Genomic DNA, 22,612 nt, shown 5'->3' with positions numbered 1-22,612 from the left:
AGCATCTTTTAATTTCATGGCTGCAATCACCATTTGCAGTGATTTTAGGGCCCAAGAAAATAAAGTATGTCACTGTTTCCATTGTTTCTCCACGTATATGCCATGAAGTGATGGGTCTGGATGCCATAATCTTAGTTCTTTGAACGCTGAATTTTAAGCCAACTTTTTCACCCTCCTCTTTCACTTTCATCAGGAGCTCTTTAGTTCCTCTTTGCTTTCTCTCATCAGAGTGGTTTCATCTGTATATATCAGGTTATTGATATATCTCCGAGCAATCTTGATTCCAGCTTGTGCTTCATGCAGTCTGGCATTCTGCAAGATGTACTCTGCATATAAGTTAAACAAGCAAGGTGACAACATAGAGCCTTACAGTACTCTTTTCCCAATTTTGAACTAATCAACTGTTCCATGTCCAGTTCTAACTGTTGCTTCTTGACTTGCATACAGATTTCTCAGGAGGCAAGAAGATGGTCTGGTATCCCCATCTTTTGAAGAATTTTCCACAGTTTGTTATGATGCACACAGTCAAAGGCTTTAGCATAGACAATGAAGTAGAAGTAGATGTTTTTCTGGAATTCTCTTGCTTTTCGATTATCCAACGGATGCTGACAATTTGATCTCTGGTTCCTCTGCCTTTTCTAAATCCAGCTTGAACGTCTGGAAGTTCTCGGTTCACCTACTATTGAAGCCTAGCCTCGAGAATTTTCACATTTCTTTACTAGTGTGTGAGGTAAGTTCAAACTACCACAATTGTGTGGTAGTTTGTGTTCAAACTCTGGCATTGCCTTTCTTTGGGACTGGAATGAAAACTGACCTTTTCTAGCCCACTGCTGAGTTTTCCAATTTTGCTGGTATATTGACTGCAGCACTTTAACAGCATCATCTTTCAGGATTTGAAATAGCTCAGCTGGAATTCCATCACCTCCACTAGCTTTGTTCATGTGAATTTTTAGGAATGTCTAATAAGAGCACTGTGAAGTGAAATTCACTCAGTCGTGTCCAACTCTTTGTGACCCCATGAACTATACAGTCCATGGAATTCTCCAGGTCAGAATACTGGAGTAGGCAGCCTTTCCCTTCTCCAGGGCATCTTCCCAACCCAGGGATCAAACCCAGGTCTCCTGCATTACAGGTGGAGTCTTTACCAGCTGACCCACAAGGAGGAAAAGGGGACGACAGAGGATGAGATGGCTGGATGGCATCATCAACTCAATGGACATAAGTTTAACCAACCTCTGTGAGTTGTTGATGGACAGGGAAGCCTGGCCTGCTATAGTCCATGGGGTCACAAAGAATCAGACACGACTGAGCAACTGAACTGACTGAATAACAGCACTGTTTCAATATTAGGAAAACTGGCTTCTTGTTTTAAGGCTTATAGTAAATAGCTGAAAAGTCACTTAGCCTCTCTGGAATTCAGCTTCCTTATAAATATCGTTACAGATAAAATGAAGAACTGGAAGTAAGTGATCTGTAAGGTTTGTTGCAAGTTCTCAAAGGTGAATGTTAATGACAGATCAACAACTTGGCCTCTGTTCTTATGCAAATGGCTTGAACTTAAAAACAGGATTCAGGGAAGATGGCATTAGGAGCAAAGTTTCTGAATCTCCCCCTAAGACCCCCATAAAAATAGACAATGCAACCAGGATACCAAAACCAAACACCCAGGGACAAGATCTACAACAAAGATAGGTGACAAAATATTGTGATGAACTCCAAAATACAAGTGGGTCATTAGGAAACTTTAATAGCTATAAGATCCGCCTGGTATCAGAAACTATACAAGGAAAATGACCAGAAGACAAAGAAATCTGTGACATAACTGATGGCCAGAAAATCCCCAAATCAGGTACTCACTGGAAGCTTAGGAAGTCATTCTGAGAATAACAGCAGCAAGTGGGAGGGGACATTACAGACTCCAAGCTGTGGATGAGTGCAAAGGAACCCCTGGGAATGCTAGACAGGTGAGAAAGTGGGGATGGAGTTGTGCCCTATGAACTCAGGAAAACAAAAAACTTCTAGATAAATTCCTGCATGGAGGAGTAACTATTGGGAGTGAATTAGTGAGTGCTCAGTCATGCCCAACTCTTTGCGACCCCACAGACTGTAGCCCACCAGGCTCCTATCTCCATGGAATTTTCCAGGCAAGAACATTGGAGTGGGCTACCATTTCCTTCTCCAGGTGATCTTCCAAACCCAGGGATTGAATCTGCATCCCTTGCATTGGCAGGTGAATTCTTTGCCACTAGGCCACCTAGGAAGCCCAGTCCAAAGGAACTGTAGTTATTTTTTAAAAGATGAGCCCTTATCTTTTAGATACATATTGAAATATTTACAGATGGAACAATATGACATATAGGATTTTCATTAAAATAATCCATGATTGGATGCTGAAATGAGAAGGTGGACGGTACCAAATGAAAGAGATAGGCCATAAATTAAAAACAGTTGAAACTGGGAAACTGGTACATGAGGAGTTTTATTATTCTATTTTTTTAAGTTTGAAACTGGCCATAATAAAACATTTAAAAAATAAAATTTAATACCAAATTTAGTGAGATAATGAAAGGCTGGGTCTATGAAATAAAATAATCCCTTGGAAAATAGACATTTAGTATTTTATTCTTTAAACTGAGAAAACTCTATCAACTCAAATCTCTTAATGGAAGTTTTACTAAGTAATGTAATATTTAACAAAGACCTATTTCATACCAGGAAATAAAATAAGCAGACTCAACTACAATTAATTTTCACTTGATTTTCTTAATGCTAGTGTTTGTGTTTTATCAATTTAAATTTTATAAATTTAAATGACTAAAACCATCTTTCACAACAAAGGATATCCCAACTGAGCTCTCTTCAAATTTAATAGCAATATTTAACTTGTGATAAGGAAAATAAAGTCTCTTGTTCAGAACATATTTTACTTAGGTGTCACAGAAGAAAAATGACCTTTAGTGTATTACTTATAGAGCTATGAGACTAAAATAGATGATAAGAGAGATTGTGCTTATTCCAAGAATGTTACAAAATCATGCAACAGATAACCTTTCTTCCTTATATGAATCCTTTCATGAAATCCATTTTTTAAAAAAGTAGAGAGAAAAACCTTATGATCCTTGTGAACTAAATCGTGAAAGAGTCTATGAATTTGTTACTATATATCATTCCTTGAGGTAAACCACTTTAAATTAAGTTTTAAATGTAGTCTTATTATGTATTTAAGAAAAAAATTGGCTACATTTCATTGAGAAAACATTGAGGATAATATTTTATACTATTTATTAAAAAGCTGAACAGTGATTACACTGAGTTTACTAAAATAAAACATAAAATTTTATCTAATGAAAATAACAATTTTATTGCATTAAGAATTTCTAAAACACTGTAATGAGAGAGATAAACCAAAATCAATGTAAACGGTTTGTGAGTCATTTGTCAATGATCTTGCACTTGAAAATACACATTAAAAATATCTAAAAATCAGCATGACTTTTCTTTTTCATTTCTCTCTTACACTGCAAATATGACACAATGCTAAGGAAAATATTTTACTCACCCATAACCCAACCCTTAATAATTTTTTTTTTCATTTTTCCTTTACTTACTATTCTTTGTCCACAGGTATACATTAAGCAGTAAAGGATGGAAAAACAGACAACAGGGCTGTACCCAAAGTCACATACCCAGTAAATGGCAAAGTTAATATTGAAACCTATCTAGTCTGGGCCCAGAGTCTGTGCTCTTAAGTACTATCCTGCTTCAGGACATCTAAATCTCTTTGTCCATCTCCATTAAGTAATCTTACAATTAATTCAGTTTCCCAAATGACTTGAATCTTGGAAATAGGTACTTATTGGTAGATACCAATAATGCTATAAAGGGCTTCCCAGGTGGCGCTAGTGGTAAAGAACCAACCTGAAAATGCAGAAGACAATAAAATGGCAGGTTCAATCCCTGGGTCGGGAAGATCCCTTGGAGAAGGTCATGACAACTCACTCCAGTATTCTTGCCTGGAGAATCCCATGGACAGAGAAGCCTGGTGAGCTATGGTCCCTGTGTTTGCAGAGTCATACGCAACTGAAGCAACTTAGCAGAGCACAATAATGCTATAAAGGTATGTTCCTTTTTGTAAATTAAGAAATTGGCATTCAGTGGTAGCTATTAAATGTAGAAGAAATCAAAGACCTAAACAAAAACATCATTTTCTAAGTCCTAATGAAAATATTTATTCATATAAGGACTACCAATCAATTTTAAAACAATGCTGTGAATAGCTGGTATCAGACAATGTTTTTTGCATAGTGTCAGAAGCAACATACAGATTATTTTCAATACGCAAGGAAAAAATACATCCATACAATGGAGGCATCATATTGTCATCATCCCAATCCTGGGTCAATGTTAGCAACACTCATAGTGGATCAACCAGATATTTTGTGTCTTCTGGTATGATTCAACATATCTGTATCACCAAAGAGGTTCTAGCCAAAAATGTTAACCTTGAACCCACCAAGCCTATATATATATATTTCAGTTTATAGCAAAGACAGTCTAGAGGAACAAGGTAAATGATACTATGAGCAAGAAAGCAGCTAAATCTAAAAGGGAAGGATCACAGGCCTAGTCTCTCTTTGACATCTCAATCATCTCAGCCTGGTGGTTAGGCCGACTGTCGCCCTCCTTGCCTGAATAAAGGTAACCTACTTCCCTTGAGGTAGTCTCTCCTTCTTTTCTGCCTCAGCCCGAACTATACCTTACAAAAGTTAAATACAGCCTGTGTGTTAGATAAGATAAAACTACTGGAATGAAAAGAAAGGTGAGAATTATGTACTGAAAAGTTGCAGAAAAACATGTACTTAATGATCTCATTGTGTCGTGAATGCGTGAGTGCGTTTACGACATCATGTATTTCCTAAGGGAGACAGGGGCTTGAAAAGCTGAAAACTGAAGGGCAAATAAATACAATCATCTTGGTGAATATGCATGAACTACTGAAGTTGAAGATTTGCAATCCTAGACTACTACAAAATACTAATATCTGTAGGTAGGGGAGGGGGTTACCGCTAAATGCATCTGTACAGATGAATCTCACAAGCATAATATTTATCAAGGAAAGCATGTCACGGAAAGAATATACAGAATTTTTGACAAGTGTCAAAAACAGAAAAAACTAACAACATATGGTTTGGGGATATACACATGTAATAAAAAAAACTTCAAAAAAAAAACCAAGAGAACAATTAAAGCAGTGGGTCATAATGGTTATAGCCTGGGAAAGGAAGGGAAGATGGACAGTGATAGATATACATACAGGGAGCTGCCAAGGTTTGGGTAATGTTCTTTTTCTTCAGCTGGGTCATACATACATATCACTCACTTTGCTATTGTTCATTGAAAGAAAGAAATTATATTTATATATATATACACACACACACATACACACACACATATTTCATTTGTATGTATGATATCTTGTAATAAAAAATATCCTGAGAAATACTGTAAAACTGCCTACTCCATCCATCCACCAGATTCCTTTGAGACACTGGGGCTCTCCAATATAGAACATTAGATTATTTACAAATTTTACTATGATAAGCAGCTTTAAAATAGATGCTGTCACCCTTGTAGCTTTTTACCTCTATTAAGTGATGTTCTCACAATAAATTCTCAGATCTGGAGTTACTGAGTCTAATAGAATAAACATATGTACAATTCTTAGGACAAATCGATGTATTACTTTGTTACAATGTTGTCTCAATTTATAATATCATCAGCATTTCAACTGAATACAACTTTATCAACAATTAGTTGATGTTAATGTTCTTAAAACATTAAATCTGTAAAACCTTTTTGTGTTTTTAATGTTTTTAACTATTAAGTTATTTACACTTGACTACTGATCAGGAAAAATACTTTGCCCACAGTTTGTCAACTGTCTATAACTCCTCTTGTCTGTTTACATTCTCTACCCATCTTACCTGTAGAGATCTCAACGTTTTTCATACAAATTTGAAGGTATTATTTGTATGTAATTAGTCCTTTGTTCTGGAGAAGGCACTGGCAACCCACTCCAGTGCTCTTGCCTGGAAAATCCCATGGATGGAGGGGCCTGGTAGGCTGCAATCCATGGGGTCGCTAAGAGTCAGACAGGACTGAGCAACTTCACTTTCACTTTTCACTTTCATGCACTGGAGAAGGAAATGCCTTCTTGCCTGGAGAGTCCTAGGGACAGGGGAGGCTGGTGGGCTGCCGTCTATGGGGTCGCACAGAGTCAGACACGACTGAAGCGACGCAGCAGCAGCAGCAGCAGCAGCAGCAGCAGCAGCAGCAGCAGCAGCAGCAGTCCTTTGTTATGAATTACAAATATTCCTACTTTGTTTTCCTTTTTCTTTTAGTTTGCTATTTTTCAGAGAAGATGCTATAATTTTTTATATATTCTAACATTTCCTTGTGTTTCTTGAGATTTCAAAGAGGAAAAGTTATCATTTCTCTACAGATCAGATGACCCATCTATTCCCACTTAACAGTTCCAACTATACTCAAAGAGACACTCAGATTACCGGCAGAAAGTTCAAAAATTATTCTTACCATTAAAAAATAAAGGCAGTATTTCAATTAGTGGAGTAAAAATAGATCAATCATGTTAGAATAACAAGTTAATGATTTAGGAGGAAAAATCCTCATGTTCTAAAATAAAGTAAATCTCAGGTGTATTAAAATTTAAATGTAAGATATAAAATATTAAAAAGAAACAGAGTCAATATTTACTTAATTTTTGAGGGGAAGGCTTTCTATGCATACCTCCAAAGGCAGGAGTCATAAAAGGAAAAAAAAAAAAAAAAGATACATACATAAAAATTAACAAGTTTCGTACATGAAAAACTGCCATGAAAATAGAAGGCAAATTTATAAGATACATAACAAAGAATAAGGTTTTAATATATGAAGATTTATTACATATTGAAAAGGCAAAAAATTGCACAATAGGAACATGGATAAAGGAAATGAATAAAAGAAACAAAACTGACCAATATACCTATTAAATAATCTCACTTATAATCTGAAAATGTAAATTCAGACAAGGAAACATTTTCTGGCTATGATGTTGACATTCATAGAAAATATTGAAAGACTATGGGAAAGTAAGCATTCTCATACTCTGCTAGTGATACTAGATTAGCAAACTTTCCTTAAGATAATTAATCAATATAAATTAAAATCTTTACATGACCACCCTCTAAAATTCAATTTAACATGTACAGTTCTAGGTATTTATCATAAGGAAATGACTAAATACATACAAAAGGTTTAGGTACAGCATGTTCATCATAGCATCACTTCATGAAAGTGAAAAACTGAAAACTACAAATGTCAAAAAAAAGTTGTTAAGTTAAATAAATGACAGGATATCTATAGAAGTACTAGTGTATTAACTAATCATCTACTAATAATGGCATTTAATAAGCTTTTGGAAGTGACATCTTTTTGGGGTGTTAGTTCTAAAAGGTCTTGTAGTTCTTCATAGAACCGTTCAACTTCAGCTTCTTCAGCATTACTGGTTGGGGCATAGACTTGGATTTCTGTGATACTGAATGGTTTGCCTTGGAAACGAAAAGAGATCATTCTTTCGTTTATGAGATTGCATCCAAGTACTGCATTTCACAATCTTTTGTTGACCATGATGGCTACTCGATTTCCTCTAAAGGATTCCTGCCTGCAGTAGTAGATATAATGGTCATCTGAGTTAAATTCACCCATTCCTGTCCATTTTCGTTCACTAATTCCTAGAATATCGACGTTCACTCTTGCCATCTCTTGTTTGACCACCTCTAACTTGCCTTGATTCAAGGACCTAACATTCCAGATTCCTATGCAATATTGCTCTTTACAGCATCGGCCCTTGCTTCTACCACCAGTCACATCCACAGCTGGGTATTGTTTTTGCTTTGGCTCCATCCCTTCATTCTTTCTGGAGTTATTTTTCCACTGATCTCCAGGAGCATATTGGGCACCTGCTGACCTGGGAACTTTCTCTTTCAGTATCCTATCACTGGCTTTTCATACTGTTCATGGGGTTCTCAAGTCAAGAATACTGAAGTGGTTTGCCATTCCCTTCTCCAGTGGACAACATTCTGTCAGCACCCAAAAAAGATGTCCTTTTCATTATAGGGGACTGGAATGCAAAAGCAGGAAGTCAAGAAACACCTGGAGTAACAGGCAAATTTGGCCTTGGAATATGGAATGAAGCAGGGCAAAGGCTAACAGGATTTTGCCAAGACAATGCACTGGTCATAGCAAACACCCTCTTCCAACAACACAAGAGAAGACTCTACACATGGACATCACCAGATGGTCAACACTGAAATCAGACTGATTATATTCTTTGCAGCCAAAGATGGAGAAGCTCTATACAGGCAGCAAAAACAAGACCGGGAGCTGACTGGCTCAAATGATGAGCTCCTTATTGCCAAATTCAGACTTAAATTGAAGAAAGTAGGGAAAACCACTAGACCATTCAGGTATGAACTAAATAAAATCCTTTATGATTACACAGTGGAAGTGAGAAATAGATTTAAAGGACTAGATCTGATAGATAGAGTGCCTGATGAACTATGAACGGAGGTTCATGACAATGTACAGGAGACAGGGATCAAGACCATCCCCATGGAAAAGAAATGAAGCAAAATGGCTGTCTGGGAAGGTCTTACAAATAGCTGTGAAAAGAAGACAAGTTAAAAGCAAAAGAGAAAAGGTAAGATATAAGCATCTAAATGCAAAGTTCCAAAGAATAGCAAGAAGAGATTAAAAAAAGACTTCCTCAGCGATCAATGCAAAGAAACAGAGGCAAACAACAGAATGCGAAAGACTAGAGATGTCTTCAAGAAAATCAGAGATACCAAGGGAACATTTTATGCAAAGATGGGCTCGATAAAGGACAGAAATGGTATGGACATAACAGAAGCAGAAGATATTAAGAAGAGGTGGCAAGAATACACAGAAGAAGTGTACAAAAAAGATCTTCACGACCAAGATAATCACGATGGTGTGATCACTCACATAGAGCAGCCAGACATCCTGGAATGTGAAGTCAAGTGGGCCTTAGAAAGCATCACTACGAACAAAGCTGGTGGAGGTGATGGAATTCCAGTGGAACTATTTCAAATCCTGAAAGATGATACTGTGAAAGTGCTGTACTCAATATGCCAGCAATTTGGGAAAACTCAGCAGTGGCCACAGGACTGGAAAAGGGCAGTTTTCATTCCAATCCCAAAGAAAGGCAATGCCAAAGAATGCTTAAACTACCGCACAATTGCACTCATCTCAAACGCTAGTGAAGTAATGCTCAAAATTCTCCAAGCCAGGCTCCAGCAATACATGAACCATGAATTTCCTGATGTCCAAGCTGGTTTTAGAAAAGGCAGAGGAACCAGAAATCAAATTGCCAACATCCGCTGGATCATCGAAAAAGCAAGAGAGTTCCAGAAAAACATCTATTTCTGCTTCATTGGCTATGCCAAAGCCTTTGACTGTGTGGATCACAAGAAACTGTGGAAAATTCTGAAAGAGATGGGAATACCAGATCACATGACCTGTCTCTTGAGTAACCTATATGCAGGTCAGGAAGCAACAGTTAGAACTGGACATGGAACAACAGACTGGTTCCAAATAGGAAAAGGAGTACGTCAAGGCTGTATACTGTCACCCTGCTTGTTTAACTTATATGCAGAATACAACAAGAGAAACGCTGGGCTGGAAGAAGCAAAAGCTGGAATCAAGGTTGCCAGGAGAAATATCAATAACCTCAGATATGCAGATGACACCACCCTTATGGCAGAAAGTGAAGAGGAACTAAAAAGCCTCTTGATGAAAGTGAAAGAGGAGAGCGAAAAAGTTGGCTTAAAGCTCAACATTCAGAAAACGAAGATCATGGCATCCGGTCCCATCACTTCATGGGAAATAGATGGAGAAGCAGTAGAAACAGTGTCAGACTGTATTTTTTTGGGCTCCAAAATCACTGCAGATGGTGATTGCAGCCATGAAATTAAAAGACGCTTACTCCTTGGAAGAAAAGTTATGACCAACCTAGATAGCATATTCAAAAGCAGAGACACTACTTTGCCGACTAAGGTCCATCTAGTCAAGGCTATGGTTTTTCCTGTGGTCATGTATGGATGTGAGAGCTGGACTGTGAAGAAGGCTGAGCACCGAAGAATTGATGCGTTTGAACTGTGGTGTTGGAGAAGACTCTTGAGAGTCCCTTGGACTGCAAGGAGATCCAACCAGTCCATTCTGAAGGAGATCAACCCTGGGATTTCTTTGGAAGGAGTGATGCTAAAGCTGAAACCCCAGTTCTTTGGCCACCTCATGCGAAGAGTTGACTCATTGGAAAAGACTCTGATGCTGGGAGGGATTGGGGGCAGGAGGAGAAGGGGATGACAGAGGATGAGATGGCTGGATGGCATCACTGACTCGATGGACATGAGTCTGAGTGAACTCCGGGAGATGGTGATGGACAGGCAGGCCTGGCGTGCTGCAATTCATGGGGTAGCAAAGAGTTGGACACGACTGAGCGACTGAACTGAAAACAGTGAATAATCCCTAGGGAAACAGATTTTCAAGTGGAAATATGACTGTATTCTCTGATCCCATTTCTTGCCATTACTTCAGTGGCTGATTCTATTTTTTCAGTTATAAGGGATAAACACAACCAGGTCATTCAGTTTGCCTTCCTCAAAAGGTTTGCAAGAAGACAACAGATGTCATGATGCTGTCAATAATAAGAGTTAACATCACAAGGCTTCTCTGGCATCAGGACTTTAATGTCAACAATAGGAACTCCCCAAAATGAAGCAATTGCCAACCACTAAACTATAACACAATAATCTAACCTTGACAATATAAGGTATTTTTTCACATGGAAAAATACAACCAGTTCAATCTAACAACACCTAGCCAGAGCAACTTCAGTCTTAACAGTCTGACGTCAGTCAAACTTAACTAAATCTTGGGTTCCACATTTGTAAAATGGAGATAACAATAAGCATCTATCAACAGACAAGGTTACTGTGAGAATCAGATAAGATAATGCACTTTACAGGCTTAATATAGTGCTCAGCATATAACAAATGCTGGAAATAATTTCATACATTTGTTTAACAGTGTGTTGTATATACTAAATTTAATTTTCTGTCATCTATTTAACTTAGATAGCTCATGGCAAAGTAACATAGAAAACTAAAGATTAGAACACAACTCAGCATCTTCCTAATATGCTTGATATCTGTATGTAAAATGTTATATCCCTACACTTTATTTTGTGCAAGCTTTCCTATCACAATTATTTTTTTAATTTAAATTTATTTATTTTAATCGCAGGCTAATTACTTTACAATATTGTATTGGTTTTGCCATACATCAACATGAATCCGCCACGGGTGTACACGTGTTCCCAATCCTGAACCCCCCTCCCACCTCCCTCCCCATGCATATATTGAAAAGCAGTTTAACAAATATGCAAATTCAGATCACAGATACATGACCCAAAATAGTTCAAAGCAATACAAAATGACTAAAATTACCATTAACCAAAAGCCACTGTAACTCAACATGAACACTGGGCTGGACAAAAAAGATGTGTATGAACACTACTCAGGAGAAAAAGCAGATACTGGTACTTTTATAAACGTGATATAAATGAAATCAGTCAAACGGTATGATATTATTCACTTAAACTCTTGGTAAAAATCTAATATAAGATCAAACACTCTCATGAAGCACCACACGGGCAAAGCTGCCCCTGGTCTCTTCACCTATTTTCAAACTAGTTTTTAAATAGTCTCATTATGAATAACACAATAGCTCTCATAATCATACTTGGAGAAGTCAATATCCATGATAAATTCTCATCTTTTACACTGCCTTTTAATAAGATTATCAGAAAAGCAAAAATGACAATAAATCAATCTTTCAAAAGTATCCCTATTTTGTTTGTCACAAATATCCCCCAAATGTTTCCAATCTCTCTAGCATTTATGCATAATATATGTGTACATATACCTATATATAGTTTATAATATACATATGAATATAAACTGAGAAGTGTTAGTGATTTTTAAGCTGTTCTAGGTTTTAAACCATTTACATAGACCATTTTAAACCATTTACATAGTTACAAAGCCTAACTTTTCAGTTAGAAGATTGCACTGAAACTTAAGAACATGAGTATACAGGTCAATTATATGGAATAATAATTGTTTCTGTGCATTGGGATTTTATGTTAAACATGAGAATGTGATGGTGAGCAGCCGTATTTGATTTTAATTGCTGTAGCTTTAATTACCCAAAACATCATGAGAACACTGAAGGAAACGAGAAAATGACATGAGGCATGGGAGATGAAAATGATGCTGCAGAGAGAACTCTGGTTACAGATGCAGCTCTCTCTGAGGGATTGGTTCAAACTTATGATTTACAGGGAAGGGTAAGCCTCTCCCAAAGAATCTTCTCCACAGTTATGTAATTCCCTTTACTTTTCTAGGTATTCACAACAGAAAAGACATACTTCTCCATCAATAAATGGCTGAAGAATTGCAAAGCATTTTTCAAACAACAAAATCTGTGTGCTTTCTTTAGTTCCTTCATCATTTTACACTGACAAGAGTTTCATACTATGCCTCAAACAAGATAAACGTGTTCAAAACCGTCAGGCAAAATAAATAACAATGCAAGCTGGTGAACAAAACAGAGTAAAAGAAAATCAAAGAAAATCACCAGTTATTAAGTCTGATAGAAATAGTGGTAATAGACACACAAAGGTCTTTCCCACCAAACAGCCAATAAGAAGAGCAGGACAATGACTCAGACACCTGAATCTTTCCACTGCTCTCCATGGAAACCATGAGCCTTTCCTAGGAAGCCTTCACTCCTTGACAGCAGTGGTGATAAAAGTCCCTCAATAGGAGATTATCGGCTATAAATGTCAACTACGTTTTCTGAACACCTACGAAGCATTGTAAATAATTATTCCACTGAATCCTCAACACAACTCTCTGAAGTTTACTCTCTTTTAGAGCTAAGAAACTTAGACATTAAAGAACATGTGTAAGGTGGCACAAGAGTCATAACTGATTCACACACAGTCTGTCCAATTTCAGAGCCACACTGTGAATCACTAAATCAGGTTATCCCACCTCTGAGATCTAATGCCTGATGCTCTGAGGTGGAGCTGATGTAATAATAATTGAAATAAAGTGCACAATAAATGTAATGCACTTGTATCATCCCCAAACCATCCTGTCCCCCATCCATGGAAAAAATATTTTCCACAAAATCGGTCCCTGGTACCAAAAAGATCAGGGACTGCTGCACTACACGATGCTCTCAAATAAGATACATACATGTCAAAGTAAATAGAACATACGGATGGTATACCATTTATAAAACAAAAGGACGTTTAAAATAGTACTTTCATTCCTACTAAATTATTCAGTTAATCAATATTCTCTAAACTTTAAAACTTTTTGCCCTCAGCCACTCCCCTTAAATATATATGAATATATGTATGTGGGTGTGCTTCAGTGATACACACATGAAATATGTTCCATAAAACTATATTCATCCTTATTACATATAATATATTCTAACACATATTCTATTCTACCTCTGTTTTTTTAAATGTTGGAATTGATTCCATGGCCCACAAATAGGTGGCATCTTGGAAAAAAAAAAAAAACACAACTCTGCTCTAGACCACAGGTTCATGGCTTTTGGGAAATACAGGCAAAAAAAAGCATGGACATCCTCTGAAGTTAGAACCACATACTGGGGATCCCAGGAAAGGACTAAATAATACACATATATGAGACATCACTTGGCAGAAAGTCTGGCACAAACAGGTATTTAGTAAAAATCAGTTTCAACTATACCCCCGACAACATTACTGTCCCCCAATGTTTCAAGAAGCAATAGTTAGAACCAGACACGAAACAATGGACTGGTTCAAAATTGGGAAAGAGGTACATCAAGGTTGTACACTGTCACCCTGTTTATTTAACTTATATGCAGAGTACCTCATGCGAAATGCCAGGCTGGATGAAGCACAAGCTGGAATCAAGATTACCGGGAGAAACATCAATAACATCTAATACACAGATGACACCACCTTTATGGCAGAAAAGGGAGAGGAACTAAAGAGCCTCTCTGATAAAGGTGAAAGAGGAGAGTGAAAAAGGTGGCTTAAAACTCAACATTCAAAAAACTAAGATCATGGCATCCACTCCCATCACCTCATGGCAAATAGATGGGGAAACAATGTAAACAGTGACGGACTTTATTTTCTTGGGCTCAAAAATCACTGTGGATGGTGACTACAGCCATCAAATTATAAGACCCTTGCTCCTTTGGAAAAAAGCTATGACAAATCTAGACAGCATATTAAAAAGCAGAGACATTACTTTGCTGATAAAGGTCCGTCTAGTCAAAGTTATGTTTTTTCACTAGTCATGTATGGATGTGAGAGTTGGACCATAAAGAAGGCTGAGCACTGAGGAATTGATGCTTTTGAACTGTGGTGTTAGAGGAGACTCTTGAGAGTCCCTTGGACTGCAGGGAGATCAAACCTGTCAATCCTAAAGGAAATCAATCCTGGATATTCATTGGAAGGACATGCTGAAGCTGAAGCTCCAATACTTTGGCTACCTGATGAGATGAACTGACTCATTAGAAAAGACCTTGATGCTGGGAAAAATTAAAGGCAGGAGGAGAAGGGGACGACAGAGGATGAGACGGTTGGATGGCAGCACCGACTCGATGGACATGAGTCTGAGCAAGCTCTGGGAGTTGGTGATGGATAGGGAAGCCTGGTGTGCTGCAGTCCATGGGGTCGCAAAGAGTCAGACACGACTGAGTGACTGAACTGAACATCAAGAAATTCAGCTGTGCTACCTACATGACCATTCCTGATGAAAGCAGTTTATCATTTCCAAGAAAATGATTCTTTATAAGCTGCTCTGATAGAAAAATTTCTGAAAACACTGACTTGACTTCAAATGAGGACTACATAAAATTTAGTCTTTTCTCAAGGACCCAGTGTCATAATTATGCACACACAATGGCAAATTTTAGAGTTGGGAGATCCCTATCTTAGAGGTCACCTAATTCAAGTCTCTCACTTTACAAATGAACAAATTGATGTTCCAAGATGTTATGCAACTTGCCCAAAGTCACCTAGAAGGAAGGTTAAGTGATTCCCTTTATGCCAGGATGCCACAATGACTGATTCTGGACTATGCTGAGCATGATATAGCAAGGCAGTCAGGATTTATGAGCAATATCCCTGTAATTTCCCCCATGTTTTTCATTTTTCTTATTTCATTTATTTCCCCATAATCTTTAGCAATAAAATTCTTAAATGAAAAGGATCCACGTTTATCCTCTGCAGGAAAAATGTTTAAGCTAGTCTACTCCACAGCCCATTTAGGGGAAGAACTCCAAAATATAATATGTGTGATGTACTTTAGAAAGGAAAGGGATGCTGAATAAATCTCTATGTGGTCTTCAGAAAGCAAGAAAGATGCAATGAAAAGCCCACATTGTCTTAGAACAGCTCTGAGCATGTGACTGTCAGGAACCCCAAACAGCTCCTCAGAATAGGTAACACAGTGAACGTCACAAGGGCAAGGACTAGGTTCTCAATAATTCTGGGCTGAATATTCCAAAAAATGTGTAGTCTGTCCCTATGCCAAATGGTCCCAGGTCATTGTGTTGCCTGATGTAGGTTTGCATTTTAGGTGTTTGTCTTTCCCCTTTCACATTAGGCTATAAACTGTCACTTAGGTCTAATGATACCCTCCAAACACAGCTTCTGCAGCAGTTGTTAACGTCTCCTGTGTCTTCTCTGGAAGAAGAAATGCCAACCCACTCTAATATTCCTGCCTGGAAAATCCCATGAACAGAGGAGCCTGGTGGGTTACAGTCCAAGGGGTCACAGAGATGGACACGACTGAGTGACTAAGACTTAATATGCTCTGAGCATGCTAGAATTTTCTAAAATAAGAATGAATATGCTCTAAGTGAGAGAATGAGGGATTCCCCTTTGTAAGAATCCCAATAATATGTCATGATGCTTGTAACTTCCATCCCACCTGCCCTTATGTTGAATTGATGGCTCTGCTTCAGGTTACAGATTATACAAGATGCTAGATAAGTCACATCCAGTGAGGTGCTATTATGTTACTATGTGACTAGGACGATTTTTAACCTGTGACCAATGATACTTCTCTGTAACCTACAAAGTTATTATTCAGATGTCTTTATAAATGGAATGTCTTAAAAATTACAACCGTGCACCCAAACTGAAGGCCACTTTCTAGACACTTATCTCTACATCTATTTTTTTAAGATAATTGTCATGATTTTTTTTCACTTTTAAATTTTTTTTAATTTTATACTGGAGTCACTATTCCATTTCTGTCCTCTCCCTTGAGGCTCCATTTGGCCCTCCTTCCTTATTTCAGTTTCTTCTGTATTTTGCATGGTTTAAGAAAACTCTGTTTTCAGGTGTTTGAGAGATTATTTCCTGTATTTTGTAATCAGGAGTAAATGGGCTTAACTAAGAAAATACATACAAATCTTTATTTTCCCATCATCTCTTCAAAACATGACCTTAATGAAAATGTTATATTATGAAGAATGAAAAGAAAAACAAGTTAATCAAGGCCAAAAGGATTTAAAATATTATCCACAGGTTATTTTACTTGATAAAACAACTGTTTCTTTATGACATTTTAACTAAAACTAAATCTGCTAAAAGAAAAACTGCATCTCAAAGTCCATTTTCATGTTTCTGATACATGCATGATTAATTCTGCTTTTGTTATCAAAACTGAATCTTTGAAATACTGATTTTTCTGATTGACTTAAGCTAGCACACTTAGTAAGGCAAACACATCTAAAGGCCACTTTCAGCATACTATCTCAGAAGAGAAATATTCCAAACACATTAAAAATCACTTATTCAATAATGATTATAATTATTGAATTCATTAATTTGGGAATGACTTTTACCTAAATACAAAGCTTCAAATCATAAATTTAAACAATGTGCTTGAAAAGTTCAACAGTGTTCACTAAGTGATATGAAAACCTCTAACTCAAATAAGTTCTTCCCATACTTTGAGAAGTAACATTACTCTCATGTTAATAAGTCTAAAATGAATCTTTTTCCAAATAAACCAGATGTTTCCTGATGCAATTTTCTGGATCACTCACAGAATCTTCCTACCTCTATCATAACAGATTCCAGGAAGATGGATATAGTCCATATTACAAACTGAACTAGAGAGCAAAATATTTCTTATATAATAATTAAAAGCACTTAATAATAAGAATTGCCACTTATCAATTAAAATTTTAATCAAGAAAAAATATTTTAATGACACAAAGTAATTTTTAAAACGCCCTAAGTTCCAAAGTACAACAAAAAAAGGGAGTAACACAGGACCCAAGTATGGTATAACAACTATTCTAAAATGGATACTGTTCTAAGTTTTAAGATAGACTGGAGAGAATAAATAGAGTCTACTGACTCCTAGCTGTCATCCAAGATCTGTTCATAGCAGCTACAGCAAGGTAATTTGTAGCCATGCAATTCTCAGGTTGAGAATAAACATGTCCTTACTGTTTTGAGAAAAATCACCCATGTATAACTAGAATAAGTGAATTTTTTGTTAGACAACACTGGAAAGGTTATTTAGTTTATCCTGCCTATATTCAAAACCAAGGAAACTGAGGCTCTGAGAGATTAAGTTCCTAACCCTAGACATTCACACAGCTGGTTAATGGCCAAGCAAGGTCTATAACCAAGTTTTCTCAGTTATTTCTATTAATACGGTTTAATTCTGAGTGTCAGAACTACTGATTCTCCTTTTAGTATACAACGGACTTTTGGAAATTTACCAGCAGTGCGATCTTGAGCAAACTGCAAACTTTTTAAGCCCTTTTTCCTCCTCTGTAAAGTGTAGAGAATACCTACTCTAACAAAGTTATGAGGATTACATACGATTTGCAAAAGAGCTTAGCACATGGATTAGCAAATAATCACTCGAAAATAGGTAGTTATTTTTACTCCCGACCTGGAAACATGGCTGCTCCTACTGTTTGACAAGACAATGAGCTGAATTTATTAACACAATGGACAGGGTCTCATTCATCAGAGGTTCTCAGGCCTACCACATTCTGTAGACAGGACAAAACCCCACCCAACAAACTATTTCATCCCATCTAAAATTCACCCTTTACACTGTTAAGAAAAACAAAATAACAACTTTTTCCAAATGTTTTCTGCCACGTGTTGTACGTGTAATTGGTCAACTAGAAACTGCAGAGGGAGTTCTGGCACCACCCAAAACATGAAGAATCAACCAGGGACAAACAAGAGAAAGAAACGATCACACACCAGAACTGGACTCACAGAACTTGTTTTCAGCTCATTTAGCTGTGGGTAGATAGGTGGCTAGAAGAAAGCAAAATGATTTCTTTCAGCACCATAAAGCAGGAATAATGGCTACCTCAACAAATTACAACCCCCTAAGCTTTGGACACGACTGAGCGACTTCACTTTCACTTTTCACTTTCATGCACTGGAGATGGAAATGGCAACCCACTCCAGTGTTCTTGCCTGGAGAATCCCAGGGAGAGAAGCCTAGTGGGCTTCTGTCTATGGGGTCGCACAGAGTCGGACACGACTGAAACGACTTAGCAGTAGCAGCAGCACGCTTCTCAACACAACAGAAAAGAATCCACTTCCTCGCCTTAGTACATTTAAACGTAAATGGGTAACAAGTGAGTAACAAACTGTATCCGAGATGCACTGAACCTAGGATTATATAAATATATGAAAAATTCCTATGAAATGGCGAGACAAAATGATGGGGAATATCACTTTGAAATCAACGAGGAAATTATAATGTCATGCCATGGTGTCTCCATCGATAAAATTCCCACCCTCCGTTCTCCTGACACTGCAAACCCTCCTCCCTCTAAGGAAATTACAGGAATCACCCGCAGCAACCAACCTCAGCAATCGGCATCAACCATATCGACCCCTACTCAAATGGCGCTATGCACCGCGGGTCCAAGCCCCTCCCTGGAGCGCCCAAGTCCCGCGTTGACTCCAGACTACCTCACTTCCTTTCCGTCCTCTCTCCCACACTCGACCCCAACATTTCTCGCCGACCCTCGCTCCTGACAGAGAAGGTAGGAATGGGACAGACTTCCTACACTTTGTCCAGGTAGTACCAGAGCCACACATACCCGTCCCTATTACGATCACATCAAACTCCGAAGGGAGATTGTCCGCCATCTTAACAGGAAACGTGTCATGTGACTGTTTCTTGTGCAAATAAGATCAAGTTCCGCACTGCCGCGGTAGATGGCGGAAGGGAAACAGTGCATTCTGGGTATTGTAGTTATCGAGTGGTGGGTCCAGGTAGGAGGCTACAGCGTTGTATTTGAAACTTTTTAATCGAACGTTAAAAGCTCCATTCCTTTTCCAGGCTGAGTACAGTAGCGCATTTAGCCTGGAGTTTTGAGGTAGAAAAGAGTTGTAGATTTTTACTCTGATGGCTAGGATGAATGGTGGGAAGACCTGCGAACTGCTTGACAATGATGAAGCAAGAATTGTTAGGAGACACGAGGGCGGAGTGAAATTGAAAGGGAATTGTTCTGTGAACAAAGGAAATTTTCATTTCAGCCTGGAAACTGTTTCCCTTAGCGTGTCTATACTTTCATTTTGGCCCCCAAAGCATAATTTTTCACACCAATACCTTCATACTCTATTGCTTATCTTTTTTTGTCTTTGTCGCCCCAATAAAAATCCACAAAAAATCTCTCCCTAGCTTCGCTGGAATGGAACCTCACTGCATCTGTATTTGTTCTAGTTAGTCCAAACAGCCACCTTGGCTATATATTAATATTGGTTGCAGGAGGGAAAAATGAAAGCACAGTAGTTGCTTGATAGGCGTTAACTGATTCTGAATCTAGTCTCATACACCTATACAAAGAGTTCATACAAGATTTTCCCAATAAGGTCCTGCAGAGATGATCTAGGTAAAGTGGCCTTTGTATTCACGTGATTGTATTTGATGAGGATTACATTGCCTCTGCCAAGCAGCTAATATAGCTCTCATAAGTATTTTCAAGGTTGGCCTCCTCCCACCTGCACCCTCACCCCCCTTATTTAAAATGCTTTGCTGTCTGATAATACCAAAATAAAAAAGAGAAGGAAGGTGCATGGGAGTGAGGGAGGGTACTTTTTTGATCCCAGAAATTCATCGTGTAGTTTATTTTACCAGAGTTTCAAAATAATTCAAAGTGCCACGTTGGACCATTCGTTACACCACCTGTCTGACCTCTTGTTGTAGTTCCGCAGCCACACAGTTGTTCCTCCAGCATGGAATGATCTTCCCATTCTCCAGGTAACATTTATCCCCAAGACTCAGTCAGCCATTTCCACCACCTCTTCCCTGCATTTCTTCCCTATATTGGGTTAAATTTCCCTACATTTTGCTACCACTCTGTCATAACCTCCCATATTGCACTAAAAATTACTTGTGTTTATGTTGGTTCCTATACTGGACACATAGCCCCCAGAATACACACCCAGATATACCATACCTTAAATTATAAGCCCCTAATGATAGGGGTTGTGCCTTACTTATCTTTTTACCCCTGCATCAAACACAATCCTGGTGTATAACAGGAATCCAGTAAGTGTTTGCTGAACAACTTAGCTCTGATTCCGCTAATGGTAAGTGCTATAGAGACAGGGACTGGGTCTTCACCTTGACAGCTGCCCATCACTAGCATGTATCTTATATTTTGAAGATGCTCAATACATGTTCGTTACCACATTAAGTTCCATGAAAAGTCTTTAAAATTGTATTTTATTGGGGTTTTTGGCTGCACTTTGTTGAGTTTTGTGACAATCATTAGCAACATCATACAGTGTTGTATTAATATCACTTATGGAATCTCTTCTTGTATTGAACAATACTTTTGTGAAAGTGTCCTCTGATGAATATTTTGTGTAATAGAGATTCCTCTGAAAAGGGAAATTATTGTCTAGCAAATCACTCTGCTATTTGCCTTGATACAAATAGAAAGTTTTGAGTAGTATCAGAAGTGAAATAGACCTTAACTGTGAGATCTGTGAGACTCTTAATACCAGCAGTGGAAATAAAAATTAATAGATTTACCGGAGGAAATGCAAAAAGCTTTCCGAAATCTCTATTTTGGAGATGGGTGGGTGGTTAAAAACATGATAAATGAAAGTATTTTTGTCTTTGGAGATATTTGGGTATATGTATGTGTGTGTATATATGTGTGTGTGTGTGTGTATCATTTTCAATATGACCATATCTAACTTTCTGTGGATTCAGAAATTTTCTAACAAATATAATCACACTGTGAAGATACAACTCATTAATTCATTTAACTTTCCTTAAATACTCATTGAGTACCTAATATGTGCAAGTATTTAGATACTATGTGCAAGATTTAGATGCTGGAATTACAGCAATGAACATGTCTTCATGAATTTCATATCTAATGAAGTAAAAAAAAAATAATTACTCTGTAGTATAAATTTTCCACTATGTTTTCCCCCAGATTTGAAATCCTATTTTCCCCTGAAGCTAGAGAGCACAACCCTCAAAAAGATAAAAATGCCACCCTAGGACTTCCCTGGTGGTACAGTGGATAAGAATCCTCCAGCCAAGGCAAGGGACACAAGTTTGATCCCTGGTCTAGGAAGATTCCACATGTCAGAGCAACTGAGCCCCTGCGCCACAACTAATAAGCCTGTGTGCTGCAACTACTGAAGCTCGTGTGCCTAGAACCTGTGCTCTGCAAAAAAGAAGCCACTGCATTGAGAAGCCCGTGCACTGCAACAACGAGTAGCCACCACTCACCACAACTAGAGAAAGCCTGTGTGGAGCAATGAAGACCCAGCACAGCCATAAATAAATAAAAATAATTTTTTAACAAAGTGCCAGCCTATATTTAGCTGCCCTTTCTCTGAAGTTATCACACCCTCTCTGGGCATAGAAAAGATTATTATATTAGGAAAATGTAAAGTGTCTTCATGGAGAAAACACTCAAAGTACTTTTTCTTTCCCATGTATTTGTGTTAATCTTTTGCAAGGCAAAAGTGAATGTAGGGGTTGACAACATCAACAAAATAGCATACAGCAAAGCAGCTTAATTTTATCTATTATATTATTCTAAGGATATCTATTTTTGAGAACTGAAATATTTTATGTGGATAAATCACAGTATGATGAGTTGATGGATACGTACAAACTGACTAACCTGTTAAATCATTGGGACATTATTTTTTTATTTAAAGATTTCTTGAATTGAGAAACCACAATTCTCTGAACATTTACCTTGTATTCAGAAGTTTATTCAACTGTGGGATATGATGTTTCTACAAACCATAAAAATTTTTACAAACTGCAGTTTAATGGTCTCTCTCCCATACCTTTCCTTTGAACTCCAAATCCATATCTCTCAACCCTGTCTCTTCTGGCCATATCCAGTACTGAAT

General features: G+C 37.7%; 1 protein-coding gene across 1 annotated transcript in view; it reads right to left on the bottom strand.

The window, feature by feature from the left end:
- CHM (CHM Rab escort protein) overlaps positions 1-19,366 on the bottom strand; it is a 237,326-nt gene extending 217,960 nt beyond the window's left edge. The window contains exon 1 of the mRNA XM_052662673.1: positions 19,318-19,366. Within this exon, the coding sequence (XP_052518633.1) occupies positions 19,318-19,366 (49 nt within the window). The remainder of the gene's footprint in view (positions 1-19,317) is intronic.
- Positions 19,367-22,612: the final 3,246 nt, after the last annotated feature.

Source organism: Budorcas taxicolor, chromosome X (assembly GCF_023091745.1).
Source record: "Budorcas taxicolor isolate Tak-1 chromosome X, Takin1.1, whole genome shotgun sequence".
NCBI classification, from domain to species: Eukaryota; Metazoa; Chordata; class Mammalia; order Artiodactyla; family Bovidae; genus Budorcas; species Budorcas taxicolor.
Note: the sequence above shows the minus strand (reverse complement) of the source record. Positions and strands in the feature narration are given on the sequence as shown.